This window comes from Adiantum capillus-veneris, chromosome 1 (genome assembly GCF_014529385.1).
Source record: "Adiantum capillus-veneris isolate H3 chromosome 1, ASM1452938v2, whole genome shotgun sequence".
Lineage (NCBI taxonomy): Eukaryota > Viridiplantae > Streptophyta > Polypodiopsida > Polypodiales > Pteridaceae > Adiantum > Adiantum capillus-veneris.
Window position 1 is genome coordinate 136,065,931 of NC_140931.1, and position 16,888 is coordinate 136,082,818.

General features: G+C 47.6%; 1 protein-coding gene across 1 annotated transcript in view; it reads left to right on the forward strand.

Moving 5' to 3' along the window:
* Positions 1-2,242: 2,242 nt before the first annotated feature.
* Positions 2,243-16,888, forward strand: part of LOC147465627 (uncharacterized) — a 54,207-nt gene continuing 39,561 nt past the window's right edge. Inside the window, exons 1-3 of the mRNA XM_086511968.1 lie at positions 2,243-2,525; positions 2,639-2,708; positions 2,995-3,094. Of these exons, the coding sequence (XP_086368094.1) occupies positions 2,289-2,525; positions 2,639-2,708; positions 2,995-3,094 (407 nt within the window). The 5' untranslated portion in view covers positions 2,243-2,288. The remainder of the gene's footprint in view (positions 2,526-2,638; positions 2,709-2,994; positions 3,095-16,888) is intronic.

The window sequence follows — 16,888 nt, forward strand, 5'->3', positions numbered from 1 at the left end:
TGGTAAGAATCTAGTAAGGCATCAAGAACAGTTTGCACAAGGGAACTGTCTGAAATGACTTCACCTACATAAATAAGTTGCTCATTGATATCCTTGACACTAGCAAGGAAAGTGTCCATATCATCTTCCTCATGCATAATCTTCGACTCCAGCTCTTTACGTAGCAAAGCAATTTTAGCCTCATTTCGACTTGCATAAAGACCAGCCAAAATATCCCAAGCCTGTTTTGCAGATTTTGCTGAACGGATGTGAGGAACAATGGTGCGCTTCACAGACAACGCAATCAATGCATGAGCCTACGCATCCTTAACATCCCAATGAACTTGTTCTGCTGTAGGCAAAACAACTCTAACAACAGCAATCCTTGCAGCAAGACCTACAACATCCTCAACATCGCCTACATCCTCAGAACCAGGACGTACATCAATGCCCTGCACAATATTCCAAACGCCCTTTGACACAAGAACGTGTTGCATCATATAAGCCCACATAGGGTAAATGTCCCCATCCAACATGTCCTCAGCAGCAAACATCTTGAACACATCTGTGTTGTTGTTGTCAGCCATGGTAAATGCTGCACCTGATGTGAAAACTGCCCGAAAATAGGAGAAACGGAGCGAGAACAACACGTGCTATATAGCACAAACCGTAGAAGACTATAAGGCACCTGTTATGCAGAAAACGGCACTGACAGAAATTCTGCACAAAATGACGAAATTGCCTGTGCAGACCTGCCTGTAGTGGAAACGGAGGCCGAAATGAGCCCAAATCGAAAATCTGAGTAGACCAAGCTCTACGAGTGCTTCCAAAGTATTTGTCGACCTGTGAACGCTCGCCAAAGCTCACTGAAATCGGAGAAAGTGAGCAGGCGTGTACTGGAGCAGCTGGCTACTAAGCCCGGGAGGATGCAACCTGCTTTGATACCAATTGTTGGAATTAGGGTTGCAGAAAACACACACAGCTTGGAGAAGACGAAGGAAGCTCAAGGCACACAATAGAGAGTGTATTACTTAGTGTGCAATGGAAAGATAGATAGCCCTAGAGTGATGGGTGTATATACAATGCTCGAGGGAAAAAACCTCCTAAAGAGGGAAAATCACTACCACATGTAGATGGTAACACACATGGTGGTAGTAAGTTAGCACCACTAACCACCGGTGTTGGGTTAGGGTGGTGGGTGGTGATGGTTGCTAAGGGGCGGCAATGGGAGGTAGTGGTGGTGGGATGAAAAAAAAAAAGCTCGCTCCAAAGCTCGTTTCATTGAGCTTGCTCCTTAACCGTCCCCTTCTCCGGGTAGGGAGATTAAGTATGTTAAATTGGATACGATAATGGTGTGACAAGCGTGCCAATTTTGTAAGTTGCTTGCTGATTTTTGGTTGTGCGGGGTGATGTAGTTCTGTGTGTGTGTGTGTGTGTGTGTGTGCAGCTCTCTTTGTTGTTGCTCATTTTTGCTCGAAAATTGGCTTTGCTCGATTTTCTTGGAAACCCTCAACACTATGTGCCAACTCTCATTCACCGTATCACTCTCAGGGGGGGGGGGGGGGGGGGGGGGGGTTGTTGCCATATATGTGGTAGTGATGTGTGTGAACACACTTAGAACTGTCGAGGCATTTATTACCTCGTTTTTTTCCCGTGCATTGTATATACACCCATCATCTGGGGGCTAACTTATCTTTTTATTTTGCACACTAAGCAATATACTCTCTGTTGTGTGCCTTGAGCTTCTTCATCTTCTCTAAGTTGTGTGTGCATCCCTGAAACCCTAATCCAACAGGGGTTGTGTGCAGATGTGGCGACACCTTTTTGTGGCTAGGAAGTTGTTGGCCACCTAGTATAGCTTAAGCTTCACTCTAGTCAAGTGATAATAGGTGCTATTCTTGCCTTCACTTTCTACACATGGACTGATGTCCTATTGTAGTTCCGGCTCAATATGCTCAAGATTGCAAGTGTGCTATGCTAACCAGTATAGAGCAGTGTTAGAAAAAAACCGGGGTTGAGTGTACTATTTTAATCGGTTGAAATCCTAAAATGCCGGTTGTTGAGCTGACCTGGAAGAAAATCGGGAAATTTTCACAAGTTTCAGTGTAATTACCGGAAAAAGCTTCAAATTTTGACCTGCAGACGGGAAGAATTTCAAGTTTGCCCTTATTTTCTTTGGTTATGAAAAATGTATATTTCTAGCCCTACTACTATACTTCAGAAAGACCATCCTACCTTCACGTGCGCGTCCACATTGGTTGCTCTTCCAAGTTCCACTCTTTCTAGCCTATCTTCGGCTCAAATTCATCATGGCGATCGCGTTGAGTGGGACGTTACTTCTGTGCATACCGAGAGCAAACAAGGAGGCTCATAACCACCGCGCGTGCTCTCGCCTGCCACTTGTCGCAGCTCGGAGCACCATCTCGTCTTCGTCTCCGCCATGCAGCTGCTCAAATCAATCTCTCGCGAAACGCATTGTGGGCGCTTCTGCAGCTCTCGCGTTCTCCGCTCTCCTCCTCACAGCCCCTTCACGCGCAGACTTTCTTGTAAGCTCTACGCCTCCTGATCATTAGAGCTTGATCAAAGCATGCCACAGAAGCCTTCATAGAAGTGCGTATAACGGTTGTTCTCATCAGCACCCATTATGCTATAAACACAGAGCTATGACCATGCGGACATGCGGGGTGCCAACTTGTCTGGAAAGGATCTGACAGGCTCGGTTTTTGCAGGTACCCATCTCGCACTTTAGCTAGATTGCAGCATCATTAACGTCTCGATTGTGCTACTATGGCTGCGAAAGCAAACGTCTTTATGAAGCTGATGAGGAATTATCTGCATGCTTGGTCCCAAGTACTGTGCATGTATGTGCCAAGTCTGCTGAATGGAATGTATGAGCAATCCACATATAAGATTAAGAATTTCACTAACTTCTGGATATGTTTTAACAGTTCTGTTAGTAAACAAATATTTTTAACTGAAGCTTTTTGAACGAGGTACGTCATATTGTTCTCGCAGCTTGTGATTGTAGGCTTATCAATTTGGAGGGCTCAAAATTGGATGGCAGCACGGTAACCTTTGCTGGGTTTCAGGGAGCAAATCTCCAAAACACTAGCTGGTAAGTCCAAGTTTCAAGTTAATCACATCCGAAAGGTTGAGGATCATAGTTGAAACGTTAGAATATGAACTTCATCTTAGATGTGCGTGGGCTTTAATTTGTATTAGTCATACGTTATATTGAAGGTTCAAACGGTCGGTCGGGATAAAGGCTTTGTGCTTATGCCCACAACTTTTAACTATACTAACCATTCATGAATTATTTTTGTAATCTATTAAGGAGCTACATATCATTTGCACGTTGCAATGAGCTTCGTCTACAACTCTCTCTCTCTCTCTCTCTCTCTCTCTCTCGGGATATAAGCTAAACGTGTTCTTTTCCATTGGCATGTGTGTTGTCGTTACACTCACACAAACACACACACACATAGAGAGAGAGAGAGAGAGAGAGAGAGAGAGAGAGAGAGAGAGAGAGAGAGATGAAATGAAATGAAATGTATTATTAAACGTCTTCAAAAGGCCAAAATGACCTTTGAGACCAAACTGATACAATCTTGGTGGATCTAATACAATGTCTCGGTACAAAAATAAAATGAAGTAAAGTGAATAACTAAAATCTTAACTGCTAGATGTGAACTAAGCAGCCAACTGGAACTGTGTAGGATATGAGTAGGGGGGTGAAAGTAGTGACTGGGGGATAATACAACACAATGTGGGTGTGCATGTAGGACTATAATGGGTGAGATCTGATACAAAGGCTGATTAGAGATGAGCAGGGTGTACAATCCTCAAAAGAGCTAAATCATAGACGATCCATCATCGGTCGTTGGCGGATCAATCTCCATGGTCAATAGTTTGACCGGGTGTCGTGCATGTCGGGCCAAAGTGATTGGAATCCTTTGATGTCGCCTTCGTTGATGCTGTGTAGTCCCCCGTAGTCGAGGGCGTCTAGATCTCCCTAGCTCGGTCGCTCGATCGATCAATGTGTCTCGTGTGAGGAGAATGTGCATTGTGAGCTCTGCTGTGGTAGCCGCTCCTCTAGCTGCCAAGTGTCCACTCTAAAGAAGTCTGTGATCCGTCTCTGAGACTGGCTAGCCTCGCCTCTCATCAGGCTCTCCCTGTGTCTGTGCAGCCGAGCAAAAACAGACCTAGACATCTCTGGTCCTCATACCCCATGATTCTAGAGAGTGGTGCAAAGCCCTCCCTGAACTGGCAGTGGAAGTGGCCTCGTATCTCATAGTAAACTGGGCAGTGGCATGTGTAGTGCAACTCTTTCTCAGGGTCCATGTGACATAGGGGACATGTCCCAGCCTCTGCTGGTACTCTGCTGTATCTACCAATCTCGATCCGAAGGTGGTGTAAAGATGTGCGTATCTGGCCAATAGCACATTGTATCCCATGAGATAAGTGGGTGTCCATGTATTTGGGCCTCGTCACAAAACCATCCTCAGTAAGCTAGAGAAGATGCTCTCTATAGAAAGCCATCTTCGTGCCGAACTCTTGTCCGCGCTGTATCCAAGTCCTCCTAGTATCTAGCCAAGTCAGGTCTTGGCGGATGAGGCTGGTGACCTCGGACTGTGTAAGAGTCAGAGATGGTGCATCCAATGAGTACTGGAAGGGGGGCAATTTGTCCATGCTGAACCCATCTACCTGAAACCATGATGTCATCTCCCTATACCAGCATGTTGTGTCTCCCTACAAAGCTAACTGTCGAGAGGACTCAAGTGCTAGGCGGGCATATTTGCCTCTGGGGAGATCCCACATGCGGTGTAAAAAGGAGACTGATATGGTAAGCGCCTCAACCACTAGTGGGAGGGCAGCTAGCTCTGCTCGAATAATGTCATGTGGTACTGAAGCCTCGGCTCTAATAAGCCGCGAGATCATAGATACTAGAGGCTTCTCCATGTCTCTCCATCCATCAGTGCGACCTGACCTCCCGTGATGGTCCAATGAAGGCCCCCATATCTGAACTCCATAGAGCAATGTGGAAGCCACTAGAGTGTCAAAAAGCCAGAGCTTTGTCGAAGGCTCCTGAAACTGAATCTGTGAACACATCCTCTCCAATAATCCACCCAATGTTGCATGTGCTCTAGTCAGTCTAGTGTCTGTTGCTCTCCTCAATGAAAATGCTGGTCCACTAAAGACCAACCCAAGGTAGGTGTAAGCATCTGTATACTCCAGTGTCTCATGGCCGTATGTGAATGTGGGTGCTGATGTCCTGGCCCACTGTGGGGTGGTGTTAAACCATAGTTACATGGGACGGCGGGTCGGGGTCGGGAACGGGGACGGGACGGCAAAAGTCCGGAAACGGGGACGGGGGTCGGAACGGAAAAAGAAAAAGAGAGTTTTTTTTGGCATTTTTTGACCTACACACATGCCACACACATAGAGCATCACTTTGACCATAAATTTACACTAAAGAGACCAAAGAACACGAGTCATATAGGCGGAAATGTGCTAATAAAACATCGATGATTGATGGATACAAAATGAGAAGTGCATGCCACAAGGGCTCAAGAGTCAAAAATCCTAAAGGACTTAGGACAAGCTTGAGGCCTCAAGGATAACAAAAAGTACAAAAGGCTATGTAGTAGGTAGAGTCGTAGACTCAAGAGTCTAGACTCGAGAGTCGAGTGATCAATGATCATCAAACTCAAGAAGTGCTCGCCTGCTGAATCTCCATATCGTCGTCGTAGTCGAGGTCGTCAGCGACGTATGAGGGCTCGGGAGGCTCGCATTGAGGCTCGAAGTCCTCCTCTAGCTCCTCCAAAAGAGTATCGGCCATAGATGGATTCTCTTGTGCCATCTCCCACTCAGTGAAAGGATCTGCCTTGTGTGTGACGCTCTTGGCAAGCATGCCCAAGTTAGCGCTCACAAACACCAAATCATTGGCCCTCTGAACCCCAAGGCGATTCCTCTTCTTAGAGGCAATGTGGCTGTACACACTCCATAGTTGCTCCAAGCAACTAGTGGTACATGCTTGGCAAAGGACACGAATAGCCAAGCGCTGCAAATGTGGGCCATCTCCTCCATAGTCCTCCCACCACAAAACCGAGCCAATCTTGTTGCGATCAAGCTATGCATCTACACATCCATAGGAGCCCTTCTTTTGCCTGTAGTTGAGTAGCTCGTCTCTAATCTTGCGCCTAATGTCACTGCTAGGCTCAAGGCGCTCCAATGCAAGCCGCCATCCTTTGCTCACCTCCTTGTCGGTCTCTTGACGCCTTCCTTGAAACTCAGGGTCAAGCACATAAGCTGCTGCATGAAGTGGAGAGTAGTATCCATTCCACCTCGACTCACACAAGCCATGAATCTCCGCATATTGAACAGGGTCAGGCACAAGCTTCTCAAGTGCCTCTATTATCCGATCCATGGCTTCGTAGACTTTGCCAATGCATGGCTGCAAGCCATCAACCACTCGAAGTAGGTGTAGAATAGGCTTGACCATGGCGTCAAGAGTCTTCACCTCCTCCCACCAAGCGGCCTCGTCTGCCCATTCTCGGCATTTCAATCCTACTGCTAATGTAGACTCCGGCATGGCCTGGAACTCATCATGAGAAAGAGGCCCCTTAAGGCTCCGCCACATGTAGACAAGCGGCCTAGCATAAGCCAATTGAATGCAAATCTTGTCTGTGAATATTTGAGCAAGGACAACTGGCTCCTCTTTGAGAATTCATGGCGCACTTTTTGATGGTTGAGCACGAAGGAGACAATTCGAGAGGCGTCACCAATGGTGGGTGAAATCCATGACAAGTTCCCTATGTCCTTGAGGAGGTTATTGAGGCAATGCGCCATGCAAAATGTGACATGGATGTTGGGATACATGCCCTCAATGATAGCTCCGGCTGCCCTATTTGACGCCTCTCCATCTGCAACCATACAAAGGACATTCTCCGGGCCGGTGATCTCTATGGTGCTTGTCCACTCCGCAGCAAGCATCTCGGCGGCCTTGCCACTATCGGATGCATCATGTGACTCCACAAAGTACATCTCCCCCCAAGAGTAGGCCACCACCCCGTGGATGGACCGCTTGCGGGTGTCGCTCCATCCATCTACAAGGAGAGAGACGCCATCGGTCTCCCGCAAATCCTTTGTTGCTTGGGCCGCTTGCTCCACGGCAAGCTTCTCTTTGTCAAGGAGGGTGGTGCAAAGCCTCTCCGACGAAGGTGGCACATAAGAGGAGCCATATTCCCCTATTTTCGTAACCATGGTTCGAAAGTATGGAGACCTATCCACACAAAATAGAGCATGTTGTGTTAGTATGGAGAGTCGAGAGTCGAGAAGTTATAACCCATTAGGAATACAAAATGGAAGATTGCAATGTGCATATGCCAAGGGAAACTCACCGCGAAGCATGGAAGGCAATGTGGTCGTGGAAGAAGAATCGGGCAACCGACCTATCCACCTCTTCCTTCAATTTAGGATTCCAATTTTCGTTGAGAGTGCTTTGGCGATGCGGAACGGAAGAGGACGGTGTAGATGCATGGCTCTTGAAGCTTCGAGAGATGTCGTCAAGGTTGGCTTCCCTTTGCTCTCGTGGTGTCGCCGTGGCGGAGGGATCAACGGCAACAAAACGGCCCCTCTTGGCCGCTTCTGCAACCTCATACACCGTGAGCTTCTCAAGAAGATCCAACCTCTTCTCGGGAGCTACATGAGGGCAAACCTTCGCCTCGTGACCGGGTTCATGAAGAAGATGGGCTCGTACTTTGTTTGAACCACCCGTTCTCTTGTATGGGCATAGCTTGCATGTCCATGGTCTTGCACCGCCACCTTTGCCACGCGTGCTAAAGTCGACTTCATCCCACCACGACCACGTTTGCACGGCGGGCCTCCTTCGGGAAGAACCGGCTTGAGAAGTGGAGTTGGCTTGAGATGACATGATGGTGGAGAGACTCGAGAGAGTAGAGCTTAGAAGTTGGAGGAGTTAGAGGAGAGCTTGTGTGGAGAGAGAGTAGAGGAGAGCTTCAAAGTGGGTAGAAGAGGGAGAGGAGAGCTTCAAAGTGGGTAGAAGAGGGAGAGACTTGAGAGTGGAAACTCAACTTTCAAGGGTAGAGTGTAGAGTAGTCAATGGTCATGCTTGAGCCTTGAGCAATGAGGCTATGAGGCTTGAGCATTGAGTAGAGAGGAGAGCTTGAGCTTGAGGGAAATTGGAATAAGTATTAAGAGGCCCAAGGGGGCTTTTATAGCCTCCCAAGGGCCAAGGCCCCCCAAAATGTGGCAGTTGGGTTGCAAACAGCCGTTTAAAACGGTCATAAACGGCTACTTTAACCCCGCCTGAAAGCTGCCGTTCCCGGCTGTCCCCGTCTGTCCCCCTGCGACCCGCCCGTCCGGCCAGAGATCCGACCGTCCCAAGGCGTCCCCTTCCGTCCCCGGCCCGGTTACGGCCGTCCCCTGGCCCTAGGGCCCGTCCCCCCGGTCCCCTGTAACTATGTGTTAAATACCATAACCTTGGTTTTACCAAGGTTGACAGACAGACCACTGTCGTGAGCAAAGCTATGCAAAGCATCCAAGTGACGTTGCATCCCCTCCGGAGAGTCAGAGATCAACACAATATCATCAGCATATAACAATAGTGGAATCCATGTCCCAGCCAAGTGTGCACCTCTATAACCCTCTCTCTCAATATAGTCAAAAACCTCATCCACATACATATCAAATAGAGTAGGAGAGAGCGGGCAGCCCTGCTTCACCTCGATAGTGGAGTGAACTAATGTAGATAACCCTCTAGAGTGCGTACATGCCCCACTACTGATCTATATAATGCCATAATCTTCCAAATCAGCTCTTTGGGTACTCCCATTTCCTGTAGTCTACGCATCAATCTAGCTCTAGGCACTATGTCAAATGCTTTGCGGAAGTCCACAAAGCTACAATAGATCCATCTCCCATGTGATCTGCCCTCCTCAATAATGGCTCTGAGTGTCAGAATGTGGACAAGAGTAGAAAAATCTCTCTTGAACCCTGCCTGCCCGGTTGCGCGTATACTCTCCCTCTCTACCTTCTACTGAGCTGCTGCTCAAGAATGGATGCGTACAACCGTGCCATTGTGTTTTCAATCATGATAGTGCGATAATTCCCAAGCTCCATAGGGTCTCCTGATTTGAAGATAGGTACAATAATAGATAAACTCCAAGTATCAGGCAAACCCTCACACATGGCACGGTTGAACATCACTGCTAGAAGCTCTGCGAGCAGATCCTTGGCATGTATAAAATGCTCAGCCACTAAGCCATCATGATCATATGCTCTCCCAGTCCTCATCCTATCAATGGCCTTCTTCACCATCTCAGCGGTGAAAAAAGCACATGCATGTGGGCATAGCTCGGGGGGGTCAGGAAGAGGCGGCTGTCCAAGAACTGTGTACAGAGATGACGCATACTGCCCCATGCCTTTGTAGAAGTAATGGCAGAAGGGGAGGAGTGCTCATGAAAGAGTCGCCATGCCTCACTAGAGTCGTGGCTCAATAATAGTTGATATAGATCCTGCTCTAATCGAGCAAAAAGTGCCCGCTTCTTCCGCCACACTAGGTGTCATAAGGCAATCTGTGACTGTCTATGAGTGATGTCCCCCAAAAGAACCTCCCTCTGAAGCCTGGCTCTCGTCTCGCGCACTCCTCTCATTATACCAGCCGTTTTGGGGCATGCTCCCAGAACGTCGTTTTTCTCAGGCTGGGTGTGTTGGTATGCCTCTGCTGCTGCATCATGCAATGTTTGTATCAGTATAGTAGTAAGCTCTTCGAGAGGTCGCCCTGACTCCTCAATGCACATGCATCTGTAGATCCCATCTATGTAGACAGAGTCCGTCTCCCGTGTAAAGGTGTAGCGAGTAGGGGCTGCTATTTGTGGTATGTGTGCTACACTAAACTGGAGATGGTCATCGACACAAGGGCATGACTTACTGCCACACCAACAGGTCTAGGTCCAACTGTGAGGTCCTAGATACTTGAGATAGAGCTCGGCTGTGCCATGATATAATCCACTGTGCTGGCTCCATGTTTGTGTGGAAAGCATGTAAAACCTCCCATAGGAGGAAATCTATGTAGGCCATTCAAAATGGCCAATCCATGTGCAGTCCCCATGTCTATCAAGTGCCGTCCATACTCAATATGCTCCACATCTTGTGATATTCTAGATAGGCCCATCTCTGCAACATCCAGCTCTCTCAACATCTCTGAAGTATCATAAAATACTATTTGATGATGGGTAGTCCTAGCATTGAAGTCCCCCAGGATGATAATGTCACCATCCCTAGAGAACTCCCTTATGTCATCATTCAAAATAGAAAAGGGGGACTTTCCTGTAGGTGGTGCATATACTGACGTACTCGGAGGAAAGTAGCAAATAGAAATGTAGAGGTATCTGCATGTCTCTACCCTCAGTCTAGCCTGCTCATCCTCGCGGGCTATATGTATCAGTGGTTGCAACTTCTCCTTGAATAAGACTGCCACTCTCCCTGAGCCTCGTCCTCTTTGCTCTGATCAAGTTTCCTGGTTGCAAGCTGTCTCCCATTTGTATCCGCTGATGGCAATAATTAAGCATCGGGGTGCTTGCCCTCGTGTAGGTGTAGGTGACCGGCAAAGCCGGTCACGCTGGTTTTTGTGGAGGCAGCACATTGTTCAAGCTTATCATTTGCTGCTCACCCATCGAAGACATGTGCGTGCGTGTAGGTGAAGTGGTAGAGCACCAGCATAGGGGCGCCCAAGAGCTGGGTTCAATGCCGTGTGAGCTCCGTGTTGACCATCATTTTGGTCAACTGGCAGTAGCCCGTAACGGGTGATTGGAGAGCGGCTGGGGTGCGGTTGCCACGATGGCAAGCACCCCGAAATCTAACCAACGCCTCCATTGACATGTGGCATAGACTGCCCAGGGGCCTGATGTGTCTCATATTAGAAGATGATGTCTCTCCTAGTGAAACTATCCTCAAAAGCACCCACATCAAGGTGTAGAGATCCATTACAATTCCAAGTAGCAACTTTGAGTGTGGTCCCATAGGTCTCGCGCCGTCATGCGGAGCACCTCTCCATAATAACCACTCGTCCGTCTCTATAGAAGGCCAATTTCCCTTTCTCTCACGCCGTCCTTATCTCATGCATAACTTCTTGCATATGAGCAAGCTGTGAGAGTGTGAGGTCGTCCCCAAGGAATATCCCTGTCTTCTTTAGTGTAGGACGCTTCTTCAAGAAATCCTTCTTTGCTTCCATGGAGGGGAAGCAAATGATTAATGCGCTTTCCTTGGAAGTCTCCCCATTTCCTTCTCTCTTCTTCCCCACTCTCCATCATAGTAACATGTAACGACGGGTCGGGGTCGGGGTCGGGAACGGGGATGGGGACGGGACGACAAAAGTTAGGGAACGGGGATGGGGTCGGAACGGCAAAAAAAAAGAAGATTTTTTTCGCATTTTTTTGACCTACTCACCTGCCACACATAGAGCATCACTTTGACCACAAATTTACACTACTTAGACCAAAGAACATGAGTTATATAGACGCAAATGTGCTAATAAAACATCGAGAAATGAGGACCCAAAGGGTGGATTTTATAGCATTGGGGTGCTTGAAAGTTCAAAAATATGGCTGTTGGAAAGGAACTGGCCGTAGGAAACGATCAAATTTTCAAATTTTAAAAAAAGTCCCCTGCCGTCCCCGGGACGTTTTGGTTCTGTTTCCACCTGGCAGGCAGTTTTCCGTTCATCCCCACCCGTCCCCGTCCGGAATCGGGCGTCCCCCGTCTCTAGGCTGCATCCCCTCCGTCCCCTGTTACTATGCTCTCCATGCCTTTGTGTGTGGCCTCACTATCCATCATAATTAGAAGTTCTTTGACTTCTCCCTCCACATCATCACGGTCTCTTAAACCGTTCACTCGTACATGTAAAACTCTAGCCTTCCTTCTTTGCTCTTCCTCTAGGGTCATGTTGATGATTGTGGAAGTGGGGATGGTTGTTGGTTCTTTCCCTTTCGCTTTCTTGGGGACTCCTATCCATTTCTCGGCCTCATCTACCTTCTTCTGTGTTTTCGTGATTACATCTAGCCACGATGACGTCTTCACCTCATGTTACTTCTCTTCTTCTTTGATCTTCCGCACTTGTTCTTTGATGACTTTGAGTTCCTCTATCATCGAGGGATGGATTTCTCCTTCTTCAAGTCCACTCCTTGCTCTAGTTTCCGTAGGCTCTCGCTTGAGGGCTGAGACTTCTTCCCGGAGCGCTTGGACTTCTACTTGAAAGTCTTCTTTCTCCTTTTTCCATTGCTTGCCCTTGTTGAAGACCATTTGGATGAGGTTGGCCTTTTCTTTCCACCATCCTTCCATCTCCATTTTCCACTCTTTCATCTTTTTTTTCCACCTGTGTTATTCTCTTGTTTGTGACCATGAATGTTGCCTTCGTTATCGTCGAGGGAGACTTGAACATGGGTGAGTTGCTCTTGGTCTCCATTGCGAGGGAGAGAGGGAGAGAGAGAGACGTACAGAGAGACTTTAAAACAACCAAAATATACAAGAAACCCTAAAAGAACAGCAAGAAACGATTGTTTAAATCCTTAAAAAACAGGGAAAATCAGCTTTGAAACCTTGAAAAACAGCAAAAAAACAGTTTCAAAACCTTAAAAAAACAACAAGAAACTGTGACAAAATGTCACAAGGACGTGGCAATTGCTAACTTGAGTTGCTCGTTTCTTTACGATGATTTTTGTTTAATTTTTGGAACCCTCTTTTTGAAGTTGCAATGATCGGACATTGCGTGGCTAGTGTGAAACGGTCGACCACCGAGAGTTTCATCCGCAGTCGGGAAGGGCAAGTCACCACGAGTTGGTCAGGTTAATCGGCACTGGAATTCGAGCAGTAAAAGGGTGTCTAGGCTCAATTCAAAGTCATTTAGGCCCCTCACGACACTTATAAGTTGGTGGGTACTAGGGAATTAACTGAAAAGAGGCAAACTGGACACATGGCGGCTCCACATGTGCTTGCCAGGTCTGCAAGAAGAGGAGGCACCCATTTCAAGAGAGGGGGCTGATTTTTGCTTCATTGTGAGTGCTACTGTGTGTGTGAGTAATGGGTGCAGGTGATCACAGCTTTAATGGAAAGCTTGCCTTCTCCCTTGCTCTATGTAGCGCGACGATTTGCTCTCGCGCATCTCTCTCTCCCCTTTGCACATATATGGTAATGCCCCACTAGTTGGGCTTCTCAGATGACCATGTACAGTTCTGGGGGTTTATGCGCGTTTGCCAAGGCAAGAGCCTTCTGTACAGGAACTGGATTAGCTAATTGCTAATCCCCTTCAAGTACGCACAGCTCCATCGCGAAGGAATGCGAAAACGGAGAGTTTTCTCGCGTGAAAACTCGTCCGATTTACAGGGGAACTGTCCCATTGCGAGTGGGAGCACCTGAGACACGCGCAGGCATGCTCGCTCCGCCCGAAACGGTCCAAAACAGAGAATTACAGCCTGCTGTGTTTTTCTGCAGGTTTAGGGTTTTGCACCTAAACTGCAGGGAATTGTTAGGGGAGCCTCGGAAAGGCCTTGGGATGCGTGGACAGGGCAGTAGACACCAAACAGTGGCAAAACAAAAAATTACAGCATGCTGAAATTGACCTGCAGCTCACTGGAAAGCTTCCATTCCGCAAGGGAAAGTGTCCTGGACGTGTACTTTTGACCTACAGGGATATTTGCGTCGTTATGTTGGCGAAATTGGGTCAAAAACCTGCAATTACAACCATGGACAGGTTTGGACAGCTTGGTGAGGGCTAGGTGCAAGGGTTCGGATCGTTTATTTGTCAGGGGAGCCTTGGGAAAGCATTGTGTGCTTGTACAAGCCATTTTGGAGAGATTTCTGGCGAGGAATCTCGTCTAATTCAAGGGGCAAGTGACCCTACAGGTGCGAGAGCTCGAGGGCTACCGAGAAAAGTGATCGGCACGCGGATCGGAGCGCAAAACAGAGAATTCAGCGAGCTGCAATTTCTCTCCAGGTTTTGCAAAGCACTCTAAAGTGCGTGGAAAGTCAATGTTTGCTTGGGATTTTGTCCGTGGAGACTTCTACTGTGGTTATGTTGCCTAAATCGGGTTGGAGTAGAGGAATTTCACCCCGATAAAAGTGGGACATCTTGTGGAAAGTTTACAGGTTTTTCTCAAGTATAATAAGAATATAGAAATACCGAAAGGGATGCCGGTCTTTGGGGCCAACAGGGTGTCGTTGTCTGCTTGGTAGCGCTCTAGTTGCCAGGCCGTGATTTGTCTTGAAGTGTTGAATTCCAGTCACAGGCTTATTCGTGAAGTTCCTTCGTGTCGTAAAGTTTAAAGTAAAGAATTTCGGGTGAAAGTCAAAGCCTGCCTTCCAACGGGCCGGTTTCAAGGTTTTGTTGCCGGGACATCAATCACTTTTTCCTCAAGAAGTGAGCCTCGGTTCTTTTGGGTAAAGACACAGAGTACAGGAACTTGGAATTACACTATGGTTGACAGGACAGATGACACCAGGGAAGAGGGTTCCTCTTTACAGGACAGACAGGAAATTCCGCATGTTCGCCGTGCCAGAAAGTGGTCAAATTAGGACTGATTTTCTGTTGCGTTTTAGGGTTTGCAAGTATGAACCAAGATGAGATAGGGAGAGGTCTCACGGTGGTACATTGGCTACTAGATATCTTGTGGGAGTGATGTGGGTCTGCCAGGTGACACGTTGCTCGCCGATTCTCTGAGGCGATTGCTTGGATTCTTTGACGCATCGGTAAATCATCTTGAAATTTGAGCTTACTTGGTTGTGGGTGGTACGCCACAGATTGTGGAATTATGCTCGTTTGCAGAGGCAAGAGCCTTTTGCACACGTAAAAGTTAAGGGACTTGTTGCAAAGATGCTACTTGGTGAAGTTCAAGAACTATCCACCCATGAATGCAAAGTGGATAGACGAGCATGAACTGTCAGAGTCAGCAAATGTATTGCATCTTTACCTTGAGGCCTTTACCTTGAGGCCTTTGGGTTACAGCCTACGTATGCCCCAACCCAACATCTGCAAAGGAGGGGTAATGATAGAGCTAGCACATCAAACGTACTTATGGATTCAGTGCAATAGCAGTGTACAATTTGACAAAAGTATGAAGGTCTCATTAAGTCATTTGTACACATGTTTTGACAGTCTTTCTTGCGGATACATGCGATGATAAAAGGGTGCTTACCACACAAGATCATCTATGGCATGTATATATGGCACGCAATCGAGGACGTTTGCGATTTTAAGAGGGCGGTATGTCACGAGGACGTGGCAATTGCTAACTTGAGTTGTTGGTTTCTTTGTGATGATTTTTGTTTAATTTTTGGAACCCTCTTTTTGAAGTTGCAAATGACCGGACATTGCGTGGCCAGTGTGAAACGGCCGACGACCGAGAGTTTCATCCGTAGTCGGGAAGGACAGGTCACCACGAGTTGGTTGGGCTAATGGGCACTAGAATCCGAGCAGTAAAAGGGTGTTTAGGCTCAGTTCAAAGTCATTTAGGCCCCTCGTGACACTTATAAGTTGGTGGGTACTAGGGAATTAACTGAAAAGAGGCAAACTGGACACATGGCGGCTCCACATGTGCTTGCCAGGTCTGCAAGAAGAGGAGGCACCCATTTCAAGAGAGGGGGCTGATTTTTGCTTCATTGTGAGTGCTACTGTGTGTGTGAGTAATGGGTGCAGGTGATCACAGCTTTAATGGAAAGCTTGCCTTCTCCCTTGCTCTATGTAGCGCGACGATTTGCTCTCGCGCATCTCTCTCTCCCCTTTGCACATATATGGTAATGCCCCACTAGTTGGGCTTCTCAGATGACCATGTACAATCCTGGGGGTCTATGCGCGTTTGCCAAGGCAAGAGCCTTCTGTACAGGAACCGGATTAGCTAATTGCTAATCCCCTTCAAGTACGCACAATTCCATCACGAAGGAATGCGAAAACGGAGAGTTTTCTCGCGTGAAAACTCGTCCGATTTACAGAGGAGCTGTCCCATTGCGTGCGGGAGCACTTGAGACACGCGTAGGCGTGCTCGCTCCGCCCCAAGGGGCAAGTGACCCTACTGGTGCGAGAGCTTGAGGGCTACCGAGAAAAGTGATCGGCACGCGGATCGGAGCGCAAAAGAGAGATTTCAGCGAGCTGCAATTTCTCGCCAAGTTTTGCAAAGCGCTCTAAAGTGCGTGGAAAGTCAATGTTTGCTTGGGATTTTGTCTGTGGAGACTTCTACTGTGGTTATGTTGCCGAAATCGGGTTAGAGTAGAAAAATTTCAGCCCGATAAAAGTGGGACATCTTGTAGAAAGTTTACAGGTTTTTCTCAAGTATAATAAGAATATAGAAATACCGAAAGGGGCGCTAGTCTTTGGGGCAAACAGGGTGTCGTTGTCTGCTTGTTAGCGCTCTAGTTGCCTGGCCGTGGTTTGTCTTGAAGTGTTGAATTCCAGTCACAGGCTGTCACGTGACACATCCAATCCTATGTGTCCGTGGACAAGCTACAACACGACAAGGGTTTAGTCAGTCCAGACAGTCTAGATTTAGAAGTGTTATGGCACTTTTGTGAGTCTGTTTGTAGACCGTGCATGCCCAGGCACTTTGTTAGGTGCAGTGGAATGAATGTTTGCGCTTTGCTCAAGATGAGTGTTGTGAACTGTGCTCAAGGTTCCTTTTGTTCTTATGGAAGGTAGAGCCTTCTGTTCTTAATGAGAGAATGCTGTGATCACAAACAAAGTGAATGGACACTGTGCGTGCAAGTGTATGAGACTGAGAGATAGAGAGAGAAGAGATATACGACACCAGAGACGTTGTAAAACCCTTCTCCGAAGGCCCCACTCTCATCGGCGAGAGTGGTCTACTATTGATTGCACAAAGGGGTACAATGATGATGCATGGAA